Consider the following 25794-nt stretch of genomic DNA (forward strand, 5'->3'; position numbering starts at 1 on the left):
ATATGATGGTTTATTGAGTAGAGTTAAGAAAAATTAAAGCCATTTTACCAAGACTTAGCTACTAGTGCTGTTAGACTAAAGGCACAAATCACTTTAAAGTCACAAAAGGGCCTGCAGCAAATCTAATGGATTGTAGAGTAACTCTGTAATAGGTGAACAAACAGACCTGGCATCGTGCCTGCAAGGTAGTCCGGCCCATGCTTAAGCATCTTGAAGCATCTCCCTGTGTGGCAGCGGCAGAAGCGAGGCCACTGTGGCAAGTGTGAACGTTGTGAAACTCAAACAATGGTTCTTCAAGATAAAAATGAAAAAGCAGAAAGTAAACAGAGGGGAAAGAATAAAAAGTGGGCGGGCCTGACAAATTTAACACATCTTAGCGTTGGGGGTGCTTCATAGAGGGGGTTCAAATACCCATTATCAGAACAGATGTTACTGTGGTGAAACATACAGAACGTGAAGTTAACCATTTGTAAGTGAGGACTTGTGTGGCCTCGGGCACAGTCACATCGTCGTGCCCTCGTCACCACCACATTCCCTCTGCAGAGACGTTTCAGCTCCCCACCCCCACGGAAACTCTGTGCCCACACCTCCCTCCTCCGGCCCAGGCAAACCACCGCCCGCTCTCCGCCTCTGTGCACTCGAGTGCTCTAGGCACCCCATGTGAGTGGAATCACACCACATTTGTCCTTCTCTGCCTGCTTACGTCGTTCAGCACTGTGTCTTCAAGGTCAACCCGTGACATGGCATGTGCCAGAATTTCGTTCTTCTTAAGGCTGAGTAGTAGTTCATTGTATGCACTAACCACGTTTTGTTTATTCTTTCGCTTGTTGATGGACATTTGGGTTGTTTCCGCCCTTGGGCCGTTGTGAGCGATGCTGCTGTGAACATGGGTGCACGGATGTCTGTTTGGGCACCTGCTTTCACTTCTCTGGGGCGCACACCCAGAAGTGGGGTTGATTTCTTGAGGAACTGCCACACTGGTTTCCACAGCAGCTGCACCATTTACATTCCCACCAGCAATACACAAAGGGTCAAATTTGCCCATGTCATCACCAGCACTTAATATTTCCTGTATTTTTTACAATAGCCATCTTAATGGTATGAAGTGATGTCTCATTGCATTTTCAGGAAATTTTAATATATAGCAAATAACTGACAACACACTCAGATTAAACAAATGCCTAACAAATAATGCAAGCCATAAAATGATATAAAAATGTCTAGATTGAGAATAAACTTGTTCACTACATTTTCAGTTTTTTATAGGTATAGATACCTATAACTCATCAATATTACATTTCTTGGAATTGTTTATCATGGTAAAGAAGGTAACTATTTATTAGATACACCACACGGACTACCATAGAAATAAAATCAGCAATGCAAACATTAAAACACTAATTAAATCCATCTCACAAATTTTTACTAAATACTTATTGCTCCATGACCTGTATACTACAGGACGCTAGGGAACAGAAATACATGTTAGCCATGATCCCTTGCCCCTGGTTGCTTACTGTTGAGACAAGAAGAAACTCATTAAATAATGAGAACACTTGAGAGTTAGAATACAACTAAGTGCTGTGAGGAGATGCACTGGGACAGTGTTTAAGGAGAAGAAATGGGGTGCAGGGGAGATCAGTGTGAGCCACAGTAGTCCAGAGACATCCTTAGGAGGGAACTGTGGCCTGTCATGAACTGTAGTGGCTAAGTGACAATTGATGGCCACTGAGGTGGGGATGGGGACCGCAGAAGCAGCTCCGTCTGATACACATGTTTCTAATGGAGAATAATTGGATAAAGTGAAACCAGTGCTTGGATGCTACGATGCTCAGATTGAAGAGTGGACTGCTGTGTGTTTTAAAACGGGGTACACGATGGACTTTTTTAGTCATCTACATATGTAGTAGGTTTTTATTTTTAGTTTTTTAAAATATTTAATCTGTTTATTTTTAGAGGGAGGGAGAAAGAGAGGGAGACAAACATCAATTGTGAGAGATACATCGATTGGTTACCTCCTACATGTCCCCAACCAGGGACGTGGCATGCAACCCAGGCATGTGCCCTGACTGGGGAACCGAACCAGTGATCCTTTGGTTTGCAGGCCAGCGGCTCAATCCACTGAGCCACACCAGCCAGGGCTGTAGTAGGTTTTTAAAATGTTTTTAACATACCATAATTTTGTTTCTTTGATTGTTTTACGAAGTTGAGATATTATAAAAAACATTGTAATTCTCTTTCTTATTACACTAGTAATAGTATGATTTTCTAAGTTACAAATACTTTATGACCACCATTTTAAATTGCTACATAGACTTCTGGTCAAGACAGAGGCACAGGTAAACACGGCTCGCCTCCTTGCACAACCACATCAGAATTACAGATAAAGTGTAGAACAAACATCACTCAGTACTGTCAGGAATTGAGTGGAATGGAAGTCTGACAGCTATAGAATTAAGTAAACCACATCCATCCAGACTGGTAGGAGGGGTGGAGATGCGGAACTGGCTGGTCCCACAGCCACGTGTGTTGGATAAAAATTTGGGAGGGGTATCTCAGGAGAGAAGAGTCCCAGCCCCATACCAGGGTCACAAATCCAGGGTTCCAGTGCTAGGAAGACAAGCCCCATAACTTTTGGCTGCAAAATCAGTGGGGACTGAGTTGGTAGAAGAAACTTTTGGAATCCCAAGCAATTCCTCTTAAAGGACCCACACATATTCTTACTCAGACTCACTCCCTCTGAGCTCCAGTACCAGGATAGCAGCTTGAAAGGCACCAGTGACATATAAGGAGGAAGTGAAGTGTCTGGCATTGAGACAAGAGCAGGGGGACAGTTTTCTCCTAGACAGAAAGGCAGGCAGAGGCCATTGTCCCTTCTCTGAGCCCTCCCCAACAGAGTCACAGAGCTGCAGGTGGGTGCCATATCTGAGACTCCATCACTCTGGCTAATACTGTTTGCCCCACCCTGGAGATTCCCAGAGACTCCATCCCAAGGGTGGGCCCTTAAGTTTCTGTGGATGGAGTTAACTGTTAACTGTGACTTTTCTGTATGAGTGGCTGGTGTTGGCTCATGCTCTACAACTTCCTAGAGCCTCTCAAACAGGCAACAGCCAATATCAGTGAGTCCCCAGCCTCCATACCTCTTACTAAGTGGCCCTAGGCCTGGCACTAGCAACAGCCAGCCTAGATTCACAGCTGAGCTTCACCTTGAAATCTCCAAGCCCAGCACAAGTAGCAGCCATCTCAGATTGCTTTATAGCCCAGGCATAGTGACCTCAGGCAAAATACAAATGGGGGCTGACCTTGGCCTGCACCACCTAGGAAACCACAGAGCCTGTACACCCAGTGGACAGTTACAGACCATGTCAGAGCACCACCACCCTGCCCCTACACAGCTGATCCTCCACAGAGGGCGGAGGTTGATGGCCAGTGGTCACAGCCAGTTGTTGCAGCTGACTGACCTGGGTAAGTCCTTCCCATCGACCTGCCAGCAATAATCAGTGCTCAACTACAAGAGGAGGGTGTACTCAGCCCACATGAAGGGCACACCTCGAGTACCCAGCTTGGGTGATTGGGGAGGCTGTGCCACTGGAGCCTACAGGACACCTACTTCATTAGGCAGTGCTAGCAAGACCGGGAGTCATGGCAGCTCTGCCCAGTACATAGAAACAAACACAGGAGGCTGCCAAAGCAAGGAGACAAAGAAACATGGCTCATGTGAAAGAACAAATCAAAACTCCAGCAAAGGACCAAACAAAATAGAGACAAGCAATCTGTCAGATATAGGAGTTCAAAACACTGGTTATAAAGATGCTCAAGGAACTTAGTGAGGACCTCAACAGCATAAAAAAGATCTAATCAGAAGTGAAAGCTATACTGATTGAAATAAAGAACAATTTAGAGAGAAACAACAGTAGAATGGAGCAGGCCAAGAATCAAATGAATGATTTGGAATATAAGGGAGAACAAAGCAACCAATCAGAGCAACAGCAACAAAAAATAATCTTAAAAAAAAAGAAAACACCAAGGATAGTGTAAGCAGGCTCTGGGACAACTTCAAGCATTCCAACATTTACATCATAGGGGTGCCAGAAGAAGAAGAGAAAGAGCAAGATATTGGAAATTATTTGAAAAAAAATAATGAAAGAAAACTTACCTAATTTGGTGAAGGAAATAGACATGCAAGTACAGGAAGCACAAAGAGTCCCTAACAAGATGGACGCAAAGAGGCCCACACCAAGACACATCATAATTAAAACACCAAAGGTTAAGGGTAAAGACAACCTTAAAAGCAGCAAAAGAAAAGCAGTTACCTACAGGGGAGTTCCCATAAGCTGATTTCTCAAAAGAAACTGCAGGCTAGGAAGGATTGGCAAGGAATGTACAAAGTCATGAAAAGCAGGGACCTACCGCCAAGATTGCTCTACCCAGCAAAGATATTTAGAATTGAAAGTCAGATAAAGAGCTTCCCAGACAATAAAAAACTAAAGGAAGCCCTGGCTGGTGTGACTCAGTGAGTTGAGCACCAGCATGTGAACTAAAGGGTCACCAATTCGATTCCCAGTCAGGGCACACGCCTGGGTTGTGAGCCAGGTCCCCAGTTGGGGGTGCGTGAGAGGCAACCACACATTGATGTTTCTCTCCTTCTCTTTCTCTAAAAATAAATAAAGTCTTAAAAAAAACTAAAGGAGGTCATCATCACCAAACCATTATTATATGAAGTATTAAATGGACTGAAGAAAAAGAAGATCAAAACTATGAATAATAAAATGGCATTAAATACATATCTATCAACAATGGAATCTAAAAACCAAACTAAGCAAACAAGAACAGAGGCAGAATCATGGATATGGAGAGTTTTGATGGTTGCCAAATGGGAGGGGTTGTGGGGGAATGGGTGAAGAGCTGAGGGGATGAAGTACAAATAGGTAGTTACAGAATAGCCTCAGGGATGTAGAGTACAGGAAATGGAGTAGCCAAAGAGTTTATATGACCCGTGGATGTGAACAATGGTGTGGGACTGCCTGAGGGAGTCGGGAGTGCTGGGTGGATGGGGGGCAAAGGGAGTAAGATTGGGACAACTGTAATAGAATAATCAATAAAATATAAATTAAAAATAAATTGCTATGTAATAATCCACTCAACTGACATTAACTTTTCCTGTATTGCTGGACATTAAGTTGTTTCTAATATCTTGCTAATCTAGATAATACTAGAATGAACTAAAATTTTTTCATAAAGCTTTTTAAATATTTGAAGCATTTTTAAAAAATAGATTCTAAAGGTGCTAAACCAGAGGCAATGAACATTTTCTAAATGTTATACTCATTTTGCTCCTACCAACAACAAATGAAAGTGTCTCTTTCATAGCACCCTCTGCGGATGCAGAACTGTTTTGTGGACCAGCAGACTCTGAAAATTTTCATTGTGAAGAGTGAATGAGTAGGAATGAAGAGAGTCGTTTCTTGGGTTTCTCCACTGGACGTGTGATTATTTACCATCCAAACAATACAGCGTAGAGTGGATTGAGGTACATTGAGTCTTTACTGTAGAGCACTATAGCAGGAGTACTGCAGTAAGCAGAGCCCCCTTCAGAAGAGAGAGCAGTTTGGTCCCGTTTTCTTCTGTACCTGACTCGATGCCAGCTTAGTAAATTAATCTGTAACAATGCATAGACTAAGCTACAGCTCCGTGATATATGCCTCCTTGGAAAAGTACAGCAGTCAGCCGAGGAGAAGTCCAGATGAGTGCGCCGTCCCAAAGAGGAAGATTACTCCACTCTCTGATGAGATGTGTCAGTTTGCAGATTGCGGTTAATGGGAGCTACACAGCACACTGATGTGAGACTGTAATTTAGGCCACCTGTTGTCTTTATTAACCTGCAGAAATGGAAGTCGAGGCGTATTTCTCCTTCCTGGCATTTACTTGTCTTGATTCCCCTTGCTTCTTTCCAGCAGCATTGTACAATTGAGAAAACATGGGTTTTGAAGATCAAGGGCCTGGGACCCAGGACAAATTCTATATAAACTCTGAGCCTCATTTTACCCAGCTTGAGAATGGGAATAATGTTTATGTGATGGGGTTGCCATGAGGATTAAAAGGAACAGTGTCCTAAAACTTGCAGCACACAGTAGGAATTCGGCCAATGTTTCTTCCTTCCTTTTCCCCTTACTCTAACAAAATCTCAACTATCTAGCAGCCTTTGGAAAGATAAACATTCTAGATTAGTGTTGGTTTCAAATAGCAGAACATTCTGCTTTTTATTTTTAAGGGTTTTTTTCTATAAAATATTTTTTCTAAAGTGTATCCAGTACTTCATTGCTTCCTTCTTAAATCACTGCACTATGTAGCGTGAGTATTTATAGACACTGTGAAACACAGGGCCAAGCTTCTCTCTCTCTCGAGACTGCTGAAATCTACTGGCTGGCATGCGGCCCAGCCCCCTTTATGGCTGGCTCTTCTCTGTGGTCTAAAATACCTGCCACTTGCCGCTGCTGTCACGGCTTCTAGTTCCTGCTGGCTGCTGCTACTGCTCCCCAGTCTTTCTTCTAATTACCATTAGGCCTTGCTGCCCCTCTTACCAATTCTGCTCTCTACTCCTTGCTTTCCTCCACCTGTCTCTTCCCATGTCTCTCCTGCCTCCCATTGCATCTCATATTTCATAGGAAAGGACTGGCCTAGCACTGCGTTCTCGAGCCAGCAAGAAGAACCCTTCTCCACAGCCAGCCAGCCAGTCACGTGTTTAATACGGTCCGTGTCAGCATTTCCCCCCAGTCTCTGGGCCCTCTTCCAGGTGCTTGAGAATGCCAGAAAGTCAAGTTCCTGCATCAGTGAGGTATAACTACATTGGTGTTCCTGCAAGTAGTTTATTCTTTAGTCTTATTGAACTTTCACTTTATGCAAAGTTTTGTGCTAGATGTAAGAGCAGAACAGACATATTCATATGATACAAGGTAAAAGATGAAGGTGGGCGAGAGAAGATTTAAGGAAGGATTGTGGAGGCTCCTGGGTCTGCTTCAAGTTGTAGAGAAGAGTGGCTGCTCGTGAAGCCGGTCCCAGAACAGGGGGTGGAAGCGTAGAGCCCTCCGGGAGCAGCACCGAGGACCAGGCCTCCGGGGGAGAGGAGCTGCCGTGGACGGTGGAGAACCACACAGTGAGGGCCACAGGCACATTTTTCCTGTTCTTATCTGAGAGTCTGGGTTTTAAATCTCCTGTATTATTTTGTCATTTGTGTTCCCCATGAATTTTTATTTATTCGAACAGAAAGGACATGGAGGTATAGTGTAGGGGCTGCACATTTCTGTGCCTTTGTACTTTGAATGTTAAGCATGGTTGAATTCATCTACATTTTAACTTTATTGTGTGGTTTTCTGTATTTTTAATTTAACTGAGTATTTTTATTTTACCCTAGTGTATAATCCCTTACAAAGATTTCAAGTGTATGGCCAACTTTAATTTATTGGAACTGTTTTTGCTGCTGTTTATAACAACTCCATATTTATTACGTTTGAACATTTCTTTTAAGCTAAAACAGAAAGGAAAAGCATAAATAACCATGACAAACAACCCTCTTCTGGTGTGGTCATTTGAAATGAAACAACCAAAAAAATTTAATCAACTTAAATTTAGAAAAATTAGCTGATATAAGTTGTAAACCAGATGAGTAAAAGCTTTCACTTACTCATTCTTGACATTCAATTCCATTTATTCTTTGTAATATATTTTAAAACAGAATGTTTATAAAGACCAAGGTTTGGGTTTCCATATCCTATTTTGAGGTTACCAAAAAAAAAACGTTTGGAGTCATTGTCCTGCTTTGATACAAATTACACTTTAACATACAAAAAGGAATAACAGGTAAAGATTTTGTAGACACAAGATGATGGGTTTTATTAAAGCATCATAATCGTAATAGAGTATTGTAATATAGTAGTTGATTTTAAATAATTATTAATAATGATTAAAAACTAAACAGGGTTTGCATTAGTTACAGTCATCTAGTTCATTGATCGAACACGACTTGAGTACTTATTTCGTGCTAGGCACACAAAGGAGGAATGAAGGAATAATTTACATTGGGCCCCTAAAGACTACAGTTTAACTCAAGAGTAATTTCAAATAGTCGTCCTTTGTTTCCCCCAAATACCTGTTCTTAGACATGTGAGGTAGTTAGACATATAACCAGTTCAGAATGGAGGAAGATTCTCGGTGTCTTTTTTTTTTAAGATTTTATTTATTTATTTTTAGAGAGGGAAGGGAGGGAGAAAAAGAGAGAGAGAGAAAGAAACATCAATGTGCGGTTGCTGGGGGTCATGGCCTGCAACCCAGGCATGTACCCTGACTGGGAATCGAACCTGCAACATTTTGGTTCGCAGCTCGTGCTCAATCCACTGAGCTATGCCAGCCAGGTCAATGTCTTTTTAAAGTACTTTTCTATGGCACTCTGGGAATGACAGGAAAGAGCACAATTAGGAGACAGGTCAGTCGTCCTCCTGTCTTTTTTTTGTTCCCCACTTGTCGATCAGTTCTGTGGCTAGAGTCGTGGTTCTTGCGTTCATACCCCTGCTCCAATTGATTTCTTGTGGACGTGTTCAAGGCTCAAAGATAAGAAATCTCAATATTTCCCATTAAACGCTAGGACACTTCAGCACACAGCACCAGAACTCAGAAGCCTCAGATTAGGCACAGTGTGTGCCGAGCTGGGGAATGCGGCAGAGGAGAAGGGGCAGGGCAGGGCAGGCTGACCCCACTGTGCTTGTCTTCGAAAACAGCCATTTATAAGTAACCATGATTTTAATTGGCTTGATAAGGTTTTATTGGAAATAGTTAATAATGGTAAGCACGGGAAAATGTTTGTAAACATATAGATGGTATTCCAGTTCAGAGAGGGGACAAATGAATAGCAGCTTTTTCCTGATGCATGCTCAAAGGGTGGTGTGCCAGTTCAAGTGAGGAGGGTGCCTGTCACCTTCGACCGAAGGCTGCACTCATGCATCTAGAAAAGTTCTGAGAAAAGTCATCATAAAATACAGTTGCCAACTTCTAAATTGTCGATTAGTTTAATCATATTCTATTACAGGGTCACAGGTCTCATAGATAAAGAGAGGCGGTACATTCTAACCTTAGCAATAATATTAAAAATTGTCCCAAATTACATCACTAACTCATAATTTTTATCATTGCTTCTAATACCTCATAACCAGTTTCCTTCAGTGCCTCCTTATATATTCACTTGAAATTCTATTTTGAAAATAAAATTTCTATTCAATATCCAATTATTGGATAACAGCAAAACCTCTCACTAGGCACATGGGAAAATTCATCCCCGCCCTCAGTCTGCTATTCCTCTTTGAACGGTTCCTGCTGCCCTAGTACTGTGTCTTTCGAACTGACGCTGGCAGGGAGGGCAGATCGGGTCTGCATGGGAGTGGCAGTGTCGCTGGGTCACAAAAAAGAAATCCAGTGACACTCAGCAGAACTTTCTGCTCACAGAGAGCATCTAGGAAGCATGTTATTTCCATGGTTCTGTATATAAAATCTTGACTTGGAAATAAGGCCTGTAATTCAGTTTGATAAAATGCTTTTAGCAGTAAGGGGAAAAAATCAGGATTTGCCTACCGAGTTTTCTGCACAGAAAACAGCAGCATAATTAGTGGCTCGATGTTAAAAGGATAATTTAAATCGTGTTTCTTCTATCAGTTTTGAGCAAAATATTTAATGTTTTTATCAGTACTTCATATGGTAGAATAAAAAAAATTAACTTACTACATTTGATAGTGCCCAATCTGAGGAGAGAAGAAAACTAAGTCCTTAAAAGACAATTATTAATAAAATGTAGACATGATGAAAAATAATAAAAGTTAGAAAGGATTAGTGCAGAATACATGTGGGGAGAGAATCTCTCAAGAGTGACCAGCGTGTCCTGTGCGCGTCTAGAGAGAAGATGGCAAGTCCACCTGAATGTAAAGCGATCTGCACCCACTTAACTGTCAACTGCGTCTCCTGCTCATCACTGTTCAGGCCGATCACACCCGGCATTATACTCCACACTGCAGGAGATATGTGGGGACTTCAACACATCAAAGCTCAGAGAAGAGAAAAAAGGTAGTCAAGAGATTGAAGGATACATCAGTGAGGAAAGATTAGTATGTGCGTTCAGTTCATGAAGCACACACTGTGTGGAAGACACTGTGACAGGCCCTGGGAGAAGGACACAGGTCTCGCCTTGAGCGGCTTGCAGCCCCGGGGCAGAGCCGGACAGGCGCATGGAGTGCAGACTGTGCCGTGGTGGTAGGAAGGAGGGATGCCCCACCCCGCCGGAGGACCCGGGAGGCGTCCTGAAGGAGATGAACTGTGTCATAACGATGTACAATAAAGTTTTTTAAAACCCCACAGCCTTAAAAAGAAAGTGGTACGTTAAACCAACAGTGGGTTGACCTGGAGAGATTGGCCGGTCTCCATACCCACCAACCACCATCGGGAAGAAAGTAGACTGAAAAAATCCCACTGACACAGAGTTGACACGGAGAATTAGTCTTAGCCCGTGCTCCAAGCCTGGTAGTTGGGGGGGGAGGGAAGGGAGGGAGGTTTGCCCTCTTTAAATCCATGCTACTTACCTGTTCAGAAATCCCGAACCTGAGAAATCAACACAAGGATCTCAGACTGATAACATCTCTGTGGTGCCTAGCAGAAACAAAAGCAAAATCATTCTAGAGGGAAAGACTTTCAGTCCAGGGAACACAGCCCAGAATTTTCCGCAGAGAAATCCCCACTTAAAATGAGTTTGCAGTCCAAGATTGTGAGCACACAGGAAGCTGTCAGCAAAAATTGAACCCCAGGCAGCTCAACAAACACCGCGTGTATCATCGCCCCGCCTCCTCGCCCTGAACTCAGACCAAAGAAATACAGGGACTCTTAGGGGCTATAAAATAAGTCTACTTCAAATGCTCAAACATGTCCAAGACAAATTTTACAAACAAATGAGAAAAGAGCAAGGCACTATCTTTAAAATTGCAGGACGGTTTTCCAGCAGAGTGAGGAGCGTTCACGGGCGTGGGAGTCTGGCAGTCCAAATGGGGCCTTCTGATCAGTAATGGACGGTCATGAAATGGGGAGGAGAAGGAGTTGGGAGGGCGATGCAAGGTCTGGGTCATAAGTTGCCTTGCATTCTGTGTTAGCAAGGACTTGTGTTTGCAAGTGACACAAAGATGACATTTGTCTTGGGAGTATTTTGTTAGTATCTCCCCTCACCAAAAAGGCAAGGATGCGGTTGGAATGACAGAAACCGGGAACTTCCATTCCTGCTCCATCTCGTACTATTCTCCACACCTTTTACTTCCTATTTTCTCTTTCTTAAATGGCGGTGAAGTACACATAATGCAAAATTAACCTTCTGACCGTATTTAAGTGCAGGTCTGCGGCATTAGCACATTCACATTGTCGTGCAGCCATCACCACCGTCCATCTCCAGACCTTTGTCACCACCCCAGCCAGAAACTCTGTCCCCCCCAAACAGTAACTCCTCTGTCCCCCAGCCCCTGCTAACCCCTGTTCCAGTCACCAGCCTCCTTTGCTCCGAGCTAAAGAGCTTTGCCAAAAGTTACTGGGAGGCTCACAGAACTGACTTCCTCATTCCTGTGTCTGATAAACCTACGGAAATTTGTATGTCATACATATTTGCTGTAGCTAATGTACTTCCACACTTTTGCAGTGACTTAAACTTCTAAATGTGTTTTTTGTTTCTTTTACAGGACAATGAAGGTCAAACTGCTCTACATTATGGTAAGATGTGTCTAAATTATTAATAATCATTTGAAACTCCTCTCTATATGTTTATCTCGACTTTGTTCAGCAATATATAGCTCCTAGAAAAATGCCTGGCCACCAGCAGAGATATAGTAACTTTTTGATTAAAAAAAAGGTTAATAACCTCTAAACTTGGAGATACGTTAAAATTGTTATGGGCACATTCATAGTAAATTGAGCATTTCTGTACTATCAACAGGGATGAAGGCTCCTCCAACCTCCCTCTGAAAATTTACTTCATTCTTTTTACTGTCAGTGACAACTAAGATGCTAATCACTGTTACTACAGGAACTAGAATCTGTTCTAGTGAAGTGAAGAAGTGAAGTGAAGAAAAACAGATTTTATTTTTCAATGCATTTCCCCTGCTAATTAGCCTCATTAAGGAATCTTCATTTAAATCACCTATAAAATAGAGAAGAATCTGTAAGATGGAAATAGTGTGGCCTTAAAGAGCTGCTGCATAAACTTAGTGCGGTAAAAGATAATTGAAGTATTCTGTAAACTGTACAGTACCTAGTAAAAGTATTTTTACTTTTATCCTTTTTGGGTGTGAATATGGTTGAATAAAAGATAACCATCAAAATTTGAATCAGATTAAGAGCCAACCACCTTGAGACCTTTTCGGAGGGAAGACATAAGGCTGTGTTGCCAGTTCTGGGAATCCCAGATTGCCCATCAGTAGTAAGTAGCCCAAATGCCCCTGACCACTTGTGTCTACTGCTTAGCCTTTGCTTGGATGTCAGGAACCTCACTGGGTTGTCTAGGAGTCTAAATTATTGGGCTCACTGTTAGGGTAACTCATCAGCCTGGTGATAACCTAGTATACCTGGGTACCAAAACACAGCAGGAAAAATGAAAATTGTAAGTCGATCCCACTTTTGAACATTTATGCAAAAATCCTAAATAAAATGTATTTTTTAGATAAAGATACATTATGATCCAGTTGAATTTATCCCAGGAATTCAAAGATGATTTAACAGTTTAAGACATTTATTAATGTAATTTTCCACATTAGCAAATTTTGTGAAAAACAATATAGTCAAATCAAATGCAAAAAAGTGTTTGAAGAAATTCAACATTTATTCTAAGAAGCAATATGGAAAGTGATTAAGACATTGGTCTCTGAAGTGAGACTTCTGGATTCAATTTCTAGTTCTAGTACTAAACTTGGATCCATTATTTAACTTTACCTGTTTACTCATGGGAAGTAGGGGTAATGACCTCAGAGACTTGTTGTGAACATATAATGAGTTAATCCATGTAAAGTGCTTAGAACAATGTCCAACACCATGTGGTATATAACCACATGTATGTACTCGATAAATGTTAGCGAATATTACTGTTTATGATAAAACTCTTAATAAACCAGGAATGGAAGGAAAATTCTGTGGCCTGATTAAATTATATATCCAAAAACCTAGTATAAACATTATTATTAAAGATGGCATATTTGAAGCATTTCCTTTAAAACCAGAAACAAGAAAAAGTTGCCTACCACAACTATTTCTCTTTAATATTGTATTGGAATTCTAAACTACACAGAAGGAAAAACAAAAGAAATAAAAGTTATGTGGCATGGGTAAAAAGAAACAAAATTATAATTAATCTCTAACAATACAAGTAGCTACATAGAAATCAAAGAGTCTCTACAGTCAAATTATTGAAACTAATAGTACAGTGTTTAGCAAGGATGCTGAATACAAGATAACTTTTTTAAAATCACAACTTAAACATTAGTATAAAAGGGTAGAAAATGAAAAAATATAAAGGTATTATTTACAAAGGCAACAAAATCCTAGAATACATCCTACAGTATGCAAAACCTTCAGAGAAAAAATTGCATTCCTTTTTTTAAAAGACTTTCTCAAAAGACATAAATAAGAGAAATAGTCCATGTTAATGAATGAGAAAATTCAATATCATAATGATGGATTCTTCCCTAAACTAAACTACAAATTCATAATTCTCATTAGAATCCCAGCAGGCTTTTTGTGGAATTTAACAGGGTTGTCCTAAAATTTATATGGAAGAACAAAGAGCCCTGGCTGGTGTGGCTCAGTGGACTGAGTGCCGGCCTGAGAACCAAAGGGTTGCTGGTTCGATTCCCAGTCAGGCCACAGGCCTGGGTTGCCAGCCAGGTCCCCAGTAGGGGGTGCATGAGAGGCAACCATGCACTGATGTTTCTCTCCCCTCTTTCTCCCTCCCTTTCCCTCTGTCTAAAATAAATAAATAAAATCTTTTTTAAAAATTTAATTTAAATGGAAGAGCAAAGAGGCAAGAATAACAGAGGCACTTGGAAGAAGAATTAGGAAGACGGACTTGTTCTTCCAAATAACAAGAGGCTGTTTCAAAGCTGGAATAACGAGGGCAGAAACCAGCTTCTGCCCTGACAGTGTGGGGAGCTCCACTCACCTGCTGCCCTGTGAAACACTGGAACCTGTGTTTAAAAATACAGCCATTTCGAACTTCTGGAAATGGACCCAAGGACACACAGCAAGTGAAGAACCATCTAGTCAAGGAAACCTGTGAAAATTTGGAAAGAGGGCAAGAGCCTCGGCATTTGAAACAAGATCACCCCCTCCTTTTCCCCTTACAGCCTGGCAGGTCAAAGACTGCTGCGGAACACAGGAGCCAGGAATACAGGCTCCCTCTCCTCCCAGCCCCCAGGCAGGGGGCCTTCCTCCTGGGGGAGGGGCTTCAGTGTTCCCCATCCTGCTTCCAGCTGTCTGTCCCTGGGGCTGAGTCCTGGGCAAATACAGAGCAAGCATACAGAACACCAAAACTCCAAATCGTTATTTAAGTTGTCATGACTGCATTAAAATGTTAAACTTCTATAAAATGAAGGGTAGTATAAGCAAAGTAAAAATACAAGGCACAGCTTGGGAGAAGATATTTAAAATAACCTACATAAGATCATTATTCAGAATATATCAAGAACACTTTCCCAGTCAATAAGAAGTCAGATAATCAAATAGGAAAAACAAACCTCAAAATGTAGTCAGTTTACAAATTGGAAAAGCCAGATAGCCAGTAAATAACAAGAAAAGATGCTCAACCTCACTAATAACTGTCAATAGTCTAAGATTACAACCTTCTTGCAGGCTAACAAGTTGGCCTGGCACAGTTTTATGGATGCTGGCAAAAAGACACACGACTCCTGGATCAGAGACAGAAGACTTATTAACCGCACAGCAAACAGCCTGAGCCCCACGGGGCTGTACAGGGAAGCCCAGGGAGGTCCTGCACACACAGTGTGTCATGGCTCAGGAACCCTAAGCTTAGAGAACTAGAGCCTTTTATAATGAGCTACAGGCAGATCTGCCCACCCTCTGCCCTGGAGAACATACTGCCTTCGTTATACCGGACAGTAGACAAGCCTGCCCTCTACCCTGGAAGGAGATACTACCTCAGTTCACTATGCAAACATTCTTGGAAAGATAGTTCAGAACGAAGTCTGTCATTACCTCTGTTTAGAAGAGGTGCAGAAACACGAAAGTCCTTTGGAGAACTGTATCCCAACAATAATCGTGGAATGCAGACTAAAACCTTTAGATAAAATTTCACACTGCTCACTGGCATCATGATGACGTCTACTAATACCAGCATTAGGATGTGGAGCCACACTGACTCTCATGCACTGCTGATGAGAGTGTCCACTGTTGGAACCACTTGGGAAATCAGTTTGGCAAGATCTAGTAAAGTCTACCACCCAGCAAGTCTGCTTCCAGATATATGAGGTCTGACCAGAAGGTATCCAGCCATGCACTATGAAAAATAGAGGCATCTATTGAAGAAGATACAAGATACAAGAAACATTGTACACAGGACAATGACGCCTCAGTGCCCTTCAAAGTAGGCACCTTGTCACCTCACACAGTTCTCCTGATCACCATGAGCTGTCCTGTCATATTTTCCTGAATGTCATCGATGGTCTGAAATCTCTTCCCTTTCAAAGGTGATTTTAGTTCGGGGAGAAGCAAGAAGTCGCAGGGCACCAAATCTGGGCTTTAGGGGGGCAGAGTCACCTGGGTGATTTGATGTTTCATCAAAAAACTCTGCAGGAGACATGATGCATAGGTGGGTGTGTTGTGACGAAGCTGCCAATGACCAGGTGCCCATAGCTGCAGCCTTCTGAGTCATCTGAATAGTTTCTCTGGAGGAATGTTCAAGCTTAATGCAGACTTTGATGCAATTTGTTGCTCTACTCCGTCATTTTAATTGTGATGACCACACAGTGCACATGCTCATTCAGCTGCATCTACCACCCCCACTGACTAGCATAGTGAGGTCATTATTGTTCACACATGGGCACTCCAGTCCACTCTCCTTGGCTGCCAGGTTACATTGATGTTGCACAAACCATTCTCATATTAATAATGGCTGGACTTTCTCCGGACAGACCTTGTATACCTTAGAAATACTGCCAAACGAGTATAATGAGACATGATTGAGAACATTTATTGCAGCATTATTTGTAATAACCAAAAATTTGTTTTACTATCTTTATAGCCCTCCATATACTGTACTTAAAATATTTGTTAACTGAAATTACACGTATATATACACACATACATGCATGCATACATATTTTATCACCAAATGCATTTAAAAGGAATACCATTAAAATTGTGCATATACAATACAGTATACAGGTAAAGTAGTTTCTAGGCTCCTTTCCATAAACATCCCTTTAAAGTAGTTATTATTTTTCCCATTTTATAATTGAGGAAACCGAAACCCAAAGAAGTTAATAACTCACCTAGCGACACACTTACTAGGCAAGGAGAGAAAACGAGTAGCAGAAAACAGCACACGCCTCTCTCTCCTCAGACACACTTCTGTGGTAATTCCGCCCCGTGGCCCTCCCACCATCACCAAGAGCTGGCATTCTAAATCCTAATTTTCAACCCAGAAAAAAACTTCTCAGCCGCCTCCACAGCTGTGGAGGCATTCTGGGCAACCAGGCATAAATCAAACAGCCACTGATGATCAGAAAGGAGAAAGAAGCCTTTCGTAGCGATCGTGAGGCCTTCCTTCAGTGCAAAATTCAGGGGTTCCCTTTTTTTCTGATGCCTGGTTTTAAGAAGTGAGTTTTTGTGTGTGTGTGTGTGTTTTTTACTGCAAAATGTTTGCTGTAAGGTTCAGAGTTCACCGCCCTGCTTAGAACGTCCACCCCACTGGCGCACGCACATGCTCTGCTAACACGGTGCTTACTTCCACCCCCTCCTCCCTTCACCTGCCGCTCAGACAGGGTTTGGCACCTTCTCCGTGCCACGTGTCATGTTTCCCTTCCATACCTTCACCCAGAAACTGTGGAAGCGGCGGCTCACTGGGACTGAATGCACCCTGAGACTGCGGGTCGGGCACTCTGTCGTCCCCGGTCAGCCGTCCGGGGCGTCTGTCCTTATGAATGTGGGGGTGTGTCTGCTTAGGGTTCACACCTGTAAAATACATTTCTAGACCGCACCTGGGTTGGGACTTTTCGAACGGGCTTTCTGACCGGCTTTAAAATAAGCTACATTTTCTTTACTGATGTGGAAGAAATTTCGTAAGATACTCACATGTGAAAGCATTAAAGTGCAGAGCAGTGTATATAGTGTGCTGACATGAATATATCTACACATTTGCAGTAAATGCATAAAATATCTCTGGAGGATACACAAAAAGCTAATTTTGGTTGTCTAGAGGAAGAGGAACTTTCACAACTGGAGGGGCTAGAATATCAGCATAGGATAAACATTTTTTCCTATCAGCCTTTTAATACTTTCTGTATTTGGAACCATATATACGTATATTACCTGTAAGTACTGTGAGTATGACTCACCTTCTTAATTATATTTCACTCATTCAACAAATATCTATTGCACGCCTACTAGGTATGGATGCCCCAGCCTTTGGGTGTCCTTCACCTCCCACCCAACAAACAAGGACCCCATAGCCACAGCGGTGAGTGTGTGGGCCACACTGGATCTAATCTGAGAAAACTGTGGACCTGGGTTTCAAAGCCAGCAAACCCTGAGGATGATACTTCTGGAGCCAGAAGGAACCGAGGCCCTGCACATAAGCCAGGACCTTCAAAGGGCTATACACTCAGTTAAAACATGAAAGAAAGAAAACATAAGATGAGAAAATGCCCCACTGGTGTAAGGAAGGAAGAGGAAGACAAAGGAGCTTATCTCCCACAGACCAGAATCTGGGTGGGAAACAGCCCCACCTCACACAAGTTGGGCGGCTGCAGTTACAGTGTCTGATTGTCTCGGGAGTCCTCAAGTCACAAAATCAGCACAGTAAGTGTGGAGGAGGCTGATTATCCCTAGAGACCTGGCAGAAACCAATGTAAACTCTTGAAGGGCACATCCTCAAGCAAGGCAGCCTGAAATTCCTACAGAAAGAAGCCCTTCTCAGAGTGAGCTCACAGTCCAGCATCACAAGAGGCATCTGGGTGAGTGAGTCTCAGCTGATGTAAAAATCACAGGATCAGACTTTGAGGGACTTCAAAAAAACTACCAGATAGAAATTACCAAAATAAGTATATATAAAATCAAGGAATCAAAACCCAAAGAATGACACTCCAAAAAGGAACAATCTTGAAAGAGAACAAAATAGAACTTCAATAAAATAAAATAAAAATACAGAAATTTTACAAAGGATAGGTTAAAGTGCAGAATTGGCACAATTTTTAAAAAAATGGTGGACTGAAAGCTAGTTCTAAAAGGTGGCACAGAAAGATAAAGAGATGGAATGTAAGAGAGACAGTGAGTGTAAAATGAGAATGTTCGGTATTTTTTAATAGGAGTGCCAAAAGGAGAAAGTAGGGAAGGATGGTGTTTGAGAATGTATTTACTGATAATGTTCTGAGTTGACAAAACATTGGAACTTTCAGATTCAGGAATTATGATATCTGATCAAGATAAGGATTTATCCAATGGAATTCTATGCAGCAGTGAACCACAGCGACATTCAAAGTCTTGAAAGACTCTCATAAACATACTATCAAGTTCAAGATGCCAGATACAAAAGAGTACATACTGTAGACTTCCATTTTTATAAAGGTCAAAACCAGGAAAACTCATCTCCAGCCCTAGTAGACCTTGGGGAAAAGGGGAGGGTAGCATTTGAAGGAGTTAACAGGCAGGGTTGCCTCCAGTATTCTAATAATGATCTGATTCTTGATCTTTGTGCCAGTCAGTTAGTTATATGGACAAGTTCATCTTCAGAAGAAGTATGTACATAGTTTTGGTACCCTTCTGTATGCATTTTATACTCAAAAATTTCATGGGTAAAGGAGAAGTCCAGCCCCGGCCTGACAGGAAGTGGTGTTGCTGGTTTCAGGCCTGTGATCTCCCCGCCCTTCGGGCACACGCCTGAGCCTGGCCTCTATTCCTGCGCTCGCAACTGGAAGGCCGGAGGCCAGAGAGCCAGCGACCTTGACGGGGTGACACAGGCTGTGGGGGCAGAGCCTGGACGCGCGGCCGGGGCTTCTGATTACACTCCCAGTCCTCTCCCCATAATTCCTTAAATCATCACCGTCCTGGTGTCCTTTTGAAGCAGACATTATTTTGTGGAAGATAATCTCTTCTAGAAGCAAAATAAATGAAAATCCTTCATCACTGGTCACCTCAGTCAGTGAGTTGAGGCTGTTTTTCAGAACCGTGTTTGCAAGCAAACACATATCGATATCTGTGTCTGTCTGTGTGCTTTTATAGTCTTATTTCTTTTATCGAGAGTTTGGACATTAATAAAACACATCCATGGTTCAGGAATCCTGCCCAAAATTGATCTTGTAAAGCAACCTCTATTTCTCTCTCTCAGATCGTATTATTCATTGTAGCAAGAACAAAATAAATATCATATATGTTATAATCAAGATAATTAAACACTAAAATAAGATCATTAGTTAGAGGTTTTGGCATTACAAATATATAAAACTAGAATATTCTGACAACCAGGAATGTTTCATGAAATTAATATTTTAATTTAATAATCACTTATAGCAGTAATTTATTTTTAATTTAGTTTTTTTTAACCAGGTCAGTAGACTTTTGCCAGTTTTTAACCTTGTCAAAACTGAGTTCGGCGTGTAATGATAATAATAATAACCACCCTCTGTTAAGTCCCTACCAAATGCCAGGGAATCTGCTGGGCACATTTTGTCTTTTTAGTCACTTAATATTATTTAACCCTTTTTTTAATTTAATAGGCACTCAGTAGCTATGTGTTGTTTCAATTTTACTTTAGAACCCTTAACCTACTCTTGGAACTTTAATAAAACTGTAGATGTAGTTAAATCCTGCGAGCACAGATAATGGGGAGGCTATCTTGGGGGTTAGCTGTTATTTTTCATGAATTACAGTTCGGCTTGACAGCTGTCCTTGTGTTGGCAGCTCCTCTGATTAGAGCAGTTGTCAAACTCCGTCCTTAAGCGGGTTGTAAATCCCTGCTTCTTCCGATTAAAACTGGGTCAGAGCCAATGGCAGGGCAACCAGGGGCCGGCCTACCACTGCCCATCCTTGCTAGTTCTTTCTGAGTGGGCCTTGCGTGGCAGTGTCCTAAAACCCTCATTCGCCTTTATTTTCCTTGGGTGGTTGTGAATCTCCAGGTGCTGGCCCTCCTGTTATTTTGTGATTAAACACTGTCCTTGCGGAAGAGGATGTTCGCAGAAGAGTGGTCTTGCTTGTAAATGGCCCGTTAGCCTTCCCCTCCCCTCCCTCCGCTGGGAATACGCACATCATTGCATCTGCGCCTCCCGGGGGAAATCAAGGCTTCTCCTCGCACGTGCGGTCATGTGATTTCAGAGTGGGCAGGCTTTCTATCCTCCTGAGCCCTCGGCCTTCCACGTAAAGCGCCATCTGTTCTGCTCCTTCCACACTGTTGCAGGGCAGTGGGAGGAGGCGTTGGAGTGAAAATAAATAAAATAAAAAAAGAAAGAAATTCATCATCAAAACCCTGAGGATTAATGGAGTCAGAAGGCTCACTGCTCTGAATGAAAATTCATCTTCACCTGTGCCAGTGTCAGGGCCGCCTCTGTGGCACTTGACAAATAGAGGCTCCCAGGGCACCATAAATTCAGCAACTGCTCTCCTCCCTACAGACTGGCGCAGGCTTCCCCGGGATGGGCTCGCGGCTGCTTTTGTGTTTCCCTGCACATTGTGGGCACCGGGACATCCCCTCGTTAACTGAGGAAAGGGCTCGCCCCCTTTCCTTCTCATCCCTCTCTCGTCCTCTTTGCCGTTCTTTGTTCGTCCGGAGGAGGTGGGCAGCTCGCACCTCCCTGAAAGATTGCTCTGCCTCACAAATCGTGCTTCACTGAAGATGCCAAAGGCAGAGAAATCAATTAACTAATGAATTTTGAGCAAGCCCTAAGTTCCCAGCACAGTGCGAGATGGAGGGGAGAGTATAAAGAAGCATGAAATCAAGTCACTCACCATCTAATTGGGGGCTCAAAGCCTGTTTTTTTATTAAACTACTTGTTGGGCAGCCGTGTGGACCAGCAGGCTCCGCTGACCAGACACACAGCTGGCGCCTTTCAGCAGTGAGTCTGCAGCGGGTGGTCCCGCAGTGCCCGCCTCGTCCCGGCCGAGGTTCACCTGTGTGATGTCCCGTCCTTCAACTCAGTGTCCGGCTTCGCTCCCTCCTCGTGTCTCTGCTCCAGCTTCTGGGCTGCCTCCGCGCTCCTGCCAGTCTGTCTGCGCACAAACCCCAGGCACGCTTGTTAATAAAACTCCTTTCCTTACGGATGCCGTACCGCTTACTCGGAAGTACCGTTTCGTAACCCTTACGTTCCAAACTGAAATCTCACTTCATAGGTAAAGTGGAGCTAAAATTTTATTCACATTTGTTAGGTGAGGGGGTTGTTATACAGCCCAGTGACCCATTTCTCGGCTGGTTGGCTGTCGTCCTCTGGGTGTGGAACTTAAAAATGTAACCCCCGCTCCGGGGTCAGTGCTCACAGACGATAGCGCCCCTCTCTGCCGCAGAGGTCGCGTCGCCGTGCAGCACGTGCGGAACTAATGCCCCTTTGTCTGGGACGGCCAGCTTAGTGCCGTCCGCCAGAGTGCGCGTCCACTTGGCCTTGATCTTCATGCTTGGGCGTCTCAAGTGCTGGGTTAGATTTGAGCAAAGCGGGGTCTGACAGACCCCGCAAGTGATTACCGTGTAGTGCAGACCCACGCACTGGGAAATTCATTCCTCTGGCACCGCTTTAAAAGTTTCGGTTTAAAACCTAACCAAGTGTTTCTCACAGTAAGTTGAGACTGATAGCTGCGGCAAGAAGGTTAAATGATTATTCCTCAAAATATAAATGTCACGCAGCTAGTTCTGTGCAGGAGAAATAGCCTCTTCTCACAGCTGCTTGATACTAGGCAGTACGTCTTTAACTTTGTTATATTCTGTAAGAAACTATCTTCCATTGGAATCTAATTTGGTATACAGAGATTCGCGGTGTTGGGTTCATTATATTATTTGGGGAGATAATTTCAAATTCTCAATGGGATGTTATAATTCTGAACCCTTCCTGTGGAGTCCTGGGCCTTGGTGAATACACACAGCCTTCGCCTGCCTCCCTGCCTGCGCCGCCCCCCGAGACACACACGACCTCCGCCCCCCAGCCCGTCCCAGCACTGGCACAGGCGGCTCTCGCCTTGCTCTGCTTTGCGCCCGGTCTCTGCTCATTCGGTCATCAAGTGCCTCAACGTTCACCATGCTAGCGGCCTTCCGAGAAACCCCACCCCTCTGACGGCAGCGATAGACGGGGTTCCCAGCTGGTCCGATTTTCTCTCATAAAAATGTCTGCCTCCCGCTCTGTCCACTTAGGGCCACCTCTGACCTTGTGCTGTTAGGGTTCGCCCTTGGTGCCTGAATCTGTCAGCATGGGAAGCATAAAGGTTCGCCAATGCTGTCGCAAGTTCGTAACTCACCCCAGCCTGGTTTGGGCTCTACGCCCACTTCACAGCATGTCGCCCGGGAGCCCTGAGCTGGCAGCACCCACCAGGGGAGCCAGAGAAGCGCCCGCACCGCCACCTGAGTGCCAGCAGAGAGCCCATGCCCCACTGCGTCATCCAACACCAGCCTCCGGGGGGCCTGTTCCCACTGAAGGTCTGGCAACAAAAATGGTCCCAAAGAGTGACAAGCCCCTGCAAGACACACAGACCCTTTCCCGGTTGACGGAGCGACTGGGGAAGAGGCAGCCACCGTAAAACAGATACCAAGAAAACTGCTAAAGTGAACAAATTCCTAAAGTGACTGGAATGACAGTTCAGAGTAGATCGGAGCCGAGAACGAGGAGAGCCCTCCCTCCAGGGCTCCTCCTCCTCAAGCGCGCGCTCCAAGGGAAACTGAGAGCAGAGAGAGGGCCCTCCTTCGTGGCTCGAGGTCGGGGAACCCCGCCGCTCCCCTGGGCTCTTCACAAGGACCAAAACCCCTGAACCCCTGGTGGGGGGGGGGGGGAGCAGAAAACGTTTCTGTCCTCCTCCTGCCCCTGGGCCCAGGCGATAGCCACTGCTTTTGGAGGAGGAGCAAAAGCAAAATCTGTTTGCCGCGGAGGAGGGACAGGGAGGCCACCCCTGGGCTCGGAGCCCTGCCGCAGCACGAAGCAGAGCTCGCTCCCCACTGGGGCAGGGCGGGAGCCTCCCTCCCGCCCCAGACGTGTTCTCCCTCGAACGAGGCAGAGGTGGGCTGACATTTGTGGGTGGGGGCACAAGAACTCTGAGGAATCGGCACCCCGGGGGCCCGCCTGGGACTGAGAGCAGCCCAAGAGGACAGAGGACTCTGCCCCCCTGCCACCAGGAGCTTCCCCCTGAGTAATAAGCAATGGCAGTCTTAGAGGTGGGGGAAGAGCAAGAGTGGGGGTGCGGGGGAGAGAGACGCCCTCTGTGGGAGACGTGCGGAGACCATGCAGGCCGAAGGAGGAGCAAGAGTACCGAAGGAGCCCTCCGGCACCCTGGGCTGCACACGAAGCGGAAGGCGGCAGCGGCCCACACGCGGAGGAGTTTCAAACGCGTGATGATGCCCTGAAGGGAACCCGCAGCACCAACAAACCGCAGGCGCCGTTCAGCTGCTCCCTGGGCGGCTCCACACCCCTGCTAATGGCGCAGAAGAAGAAGAGATGTACGTTCTGGGGATAGCAGTAGTATCGCTTCAGCCTCCCCTGCCCTCCTGCACCCAGTGTTCTTCATTCAGTCAAAAACTAGGGGACAGGGGCAGGGAAAGAACAACCCACTGTCAAGCAGTAGATCGGTAACTGATAGAGCAAGCACACAGCAACTCAGAGGGGGTGTGGCAGACTTGGGCAGTGCTGTCCATCCACTTGACTTAGTTGGTACCCAGAGACCGTTTCTCCTAACAAACAGAATAAACAGTATTTCAGGTGCATGTGGAATACTTTGTAAAGATAGATCATATTCTAGATGCTAAAACAAACTTCAACAGATGTAAAAAAAATCATGCAAAGTTTGCTCTGTGACCACCTCAGAATTAAATTAGAGATTAATAACAGACACATATCTAGAAAAATCCCCAATTGTAAGAAACTTAGACTTCTTAAATAATTCATAGGTCAAAGAAGAAGTTTCCAGGGAAGTGAGGAAGTATTTTGAACTAAGTGAGAATGGGAATGCGCTGTCGGGATGTGTGGGTGCAGCTGGAAGCAGGGCTTGGGGGGGAGCTAAATGCTCTTCCTGGGAAAGGGTAACGGCTCAAATCGATGACCTAAGATTCTACCTTTAAAAAATTTTAGAAAAATAAGAGCAAAGTAAGCCCAGGATAAGCATAGGAATAAAATAATAAAGACCAAAGCAGAAATTATTGAAATAGAAAACCAAAAAATCAATGCAACAATCTGTGAAACCATTGAAAACCTTTGAAAAGGTCAATAAAACTGAAAGACCCCTAGCCAGGCCAATTAAAAAAGAGAGAAACAAAGATTCTACTGATATTATGAACAGTTTTATGCAGATAAATTAGATAAGAGAAACAAACTATTTCTCTCAAAAAGAAATAGATAACCTGGATAGCCTTCTATTTATTAAAGAAACTAAATTGTGGCTAAAAACTTTCCCACAACAAAATCTTTAGGACGTAATTGCTGCCTTGGTGAGTTCTACTAAATGTTTGAGGAAGAAATAGTACCAAGCCTGCACACAGACTTTTCCAGAAAATGAAAGAGGAGGCAGCACCGCCCAGCTCAGTCTGTGAGGCCGACATCACCCTGACCCCAAAACCAGGAGGACACCCGAGGTCAGGAGGAAGCCACAGGCCAATATCTCCCATGAATGCAGATGTAAAAACCTCTGACGGAGTGTTAGCAAACTGAGCCCAGCAACGTACAAAAAGGGTACAAAATCAGAATCAAATGTGTTTATCCCAAGAATGCAAGGTTGGCTCAGCAACTGAAAGTCATTGTATTTCCTCATATCCACAGATCAAAACCCCAAACAAAATAGGCAGTCGTCGCCACATGTGTAGAAAAAGCAGAGGAAAAATTCAGCCTCCCTTAATGACTCAAACACACATGCGCGCGCACACACACACACATACACACACACACACACACACACACACACACAGCAAAACAGGAATAGAAGGGAACTTCCTCAACCTGAGGAAGTTGGTAGCTTAGCATTACCCTTAACGGTGAAGGGCCGAATGCGGTCCTGACTGGTCCACTTTGGTCTAACTTTGTATGGAAGTTCTAGCCAGTGCAGTGGGCAAAGGAAAGAAAGAAACAGACGTAGATTTAAAGGGAAGAAATAAAACTTTCCTTTTCACAGATGATATGACCACCTATGTGGAAAATCCCAAAGAATCTATGTTTCAGAAAAAAACTATTAGAATTAATAAGTGAGATCAGCAGGTTTGCAGGATACAAACATCAATACATAAAAATCAACCATACTCCTATACACTTTTAATGAGTAATTAGAAATGGAAAGTTACAAAGTCAATATACAAATAGCTGTTTTTTCTTTATGCTTGTAGTGAACCAATTTGAA

General features: G+C 43.8%; 1 protein-coding gene across 2 annotated transcripts in view; it reads left to right on the top strand.

Annotated features, from left to right (window-relative positions):
• The window catches only part of ACBD6 (acyl-CoA binding domain containing 6), a 127749-nt gene that overhangs the window by 96637 nt on the left and 5318 nt on the right, over positions 1–25794 (top strand). Inside the window, exons 7-8 of one of the 2 annotated variants that reach the window (XM_036015732.1) lie at positions 11751–11781; positions 14072–14372. In XM_036015732.1, coding sequence (XP_035871625.1) covers positions 11751–11781; positions 14072–14115 — 75 coding nt within the window. In that variant the 3' untranslated portion in view covers positions 14116–14372. Of the gene's footprint in view, positions 1–11750; positions 11782–14071; positions 14373–25794 lie in introns of those variants that run through there. The other variant, XM_028530739.2, reaches the window with a different exon arrangement.

This window comes from Phyllostomus discolor, chromosome 14 (assembly GCF_004126475.2).
Source record: "Phyllostomus discolor isolate MPI-MPIP mPhyDis1 chromosome 14, mPhyDis1.pri.v3, whole genome shotgun sequence".
NCBI classification, from domain to species: domain Eukaryota; kingdom Metazoa; phylum Chordata; class Mammalia; order Chiroptera; family Phyllostomidae; genus Phyllostomus; species Phyllostomus discolor.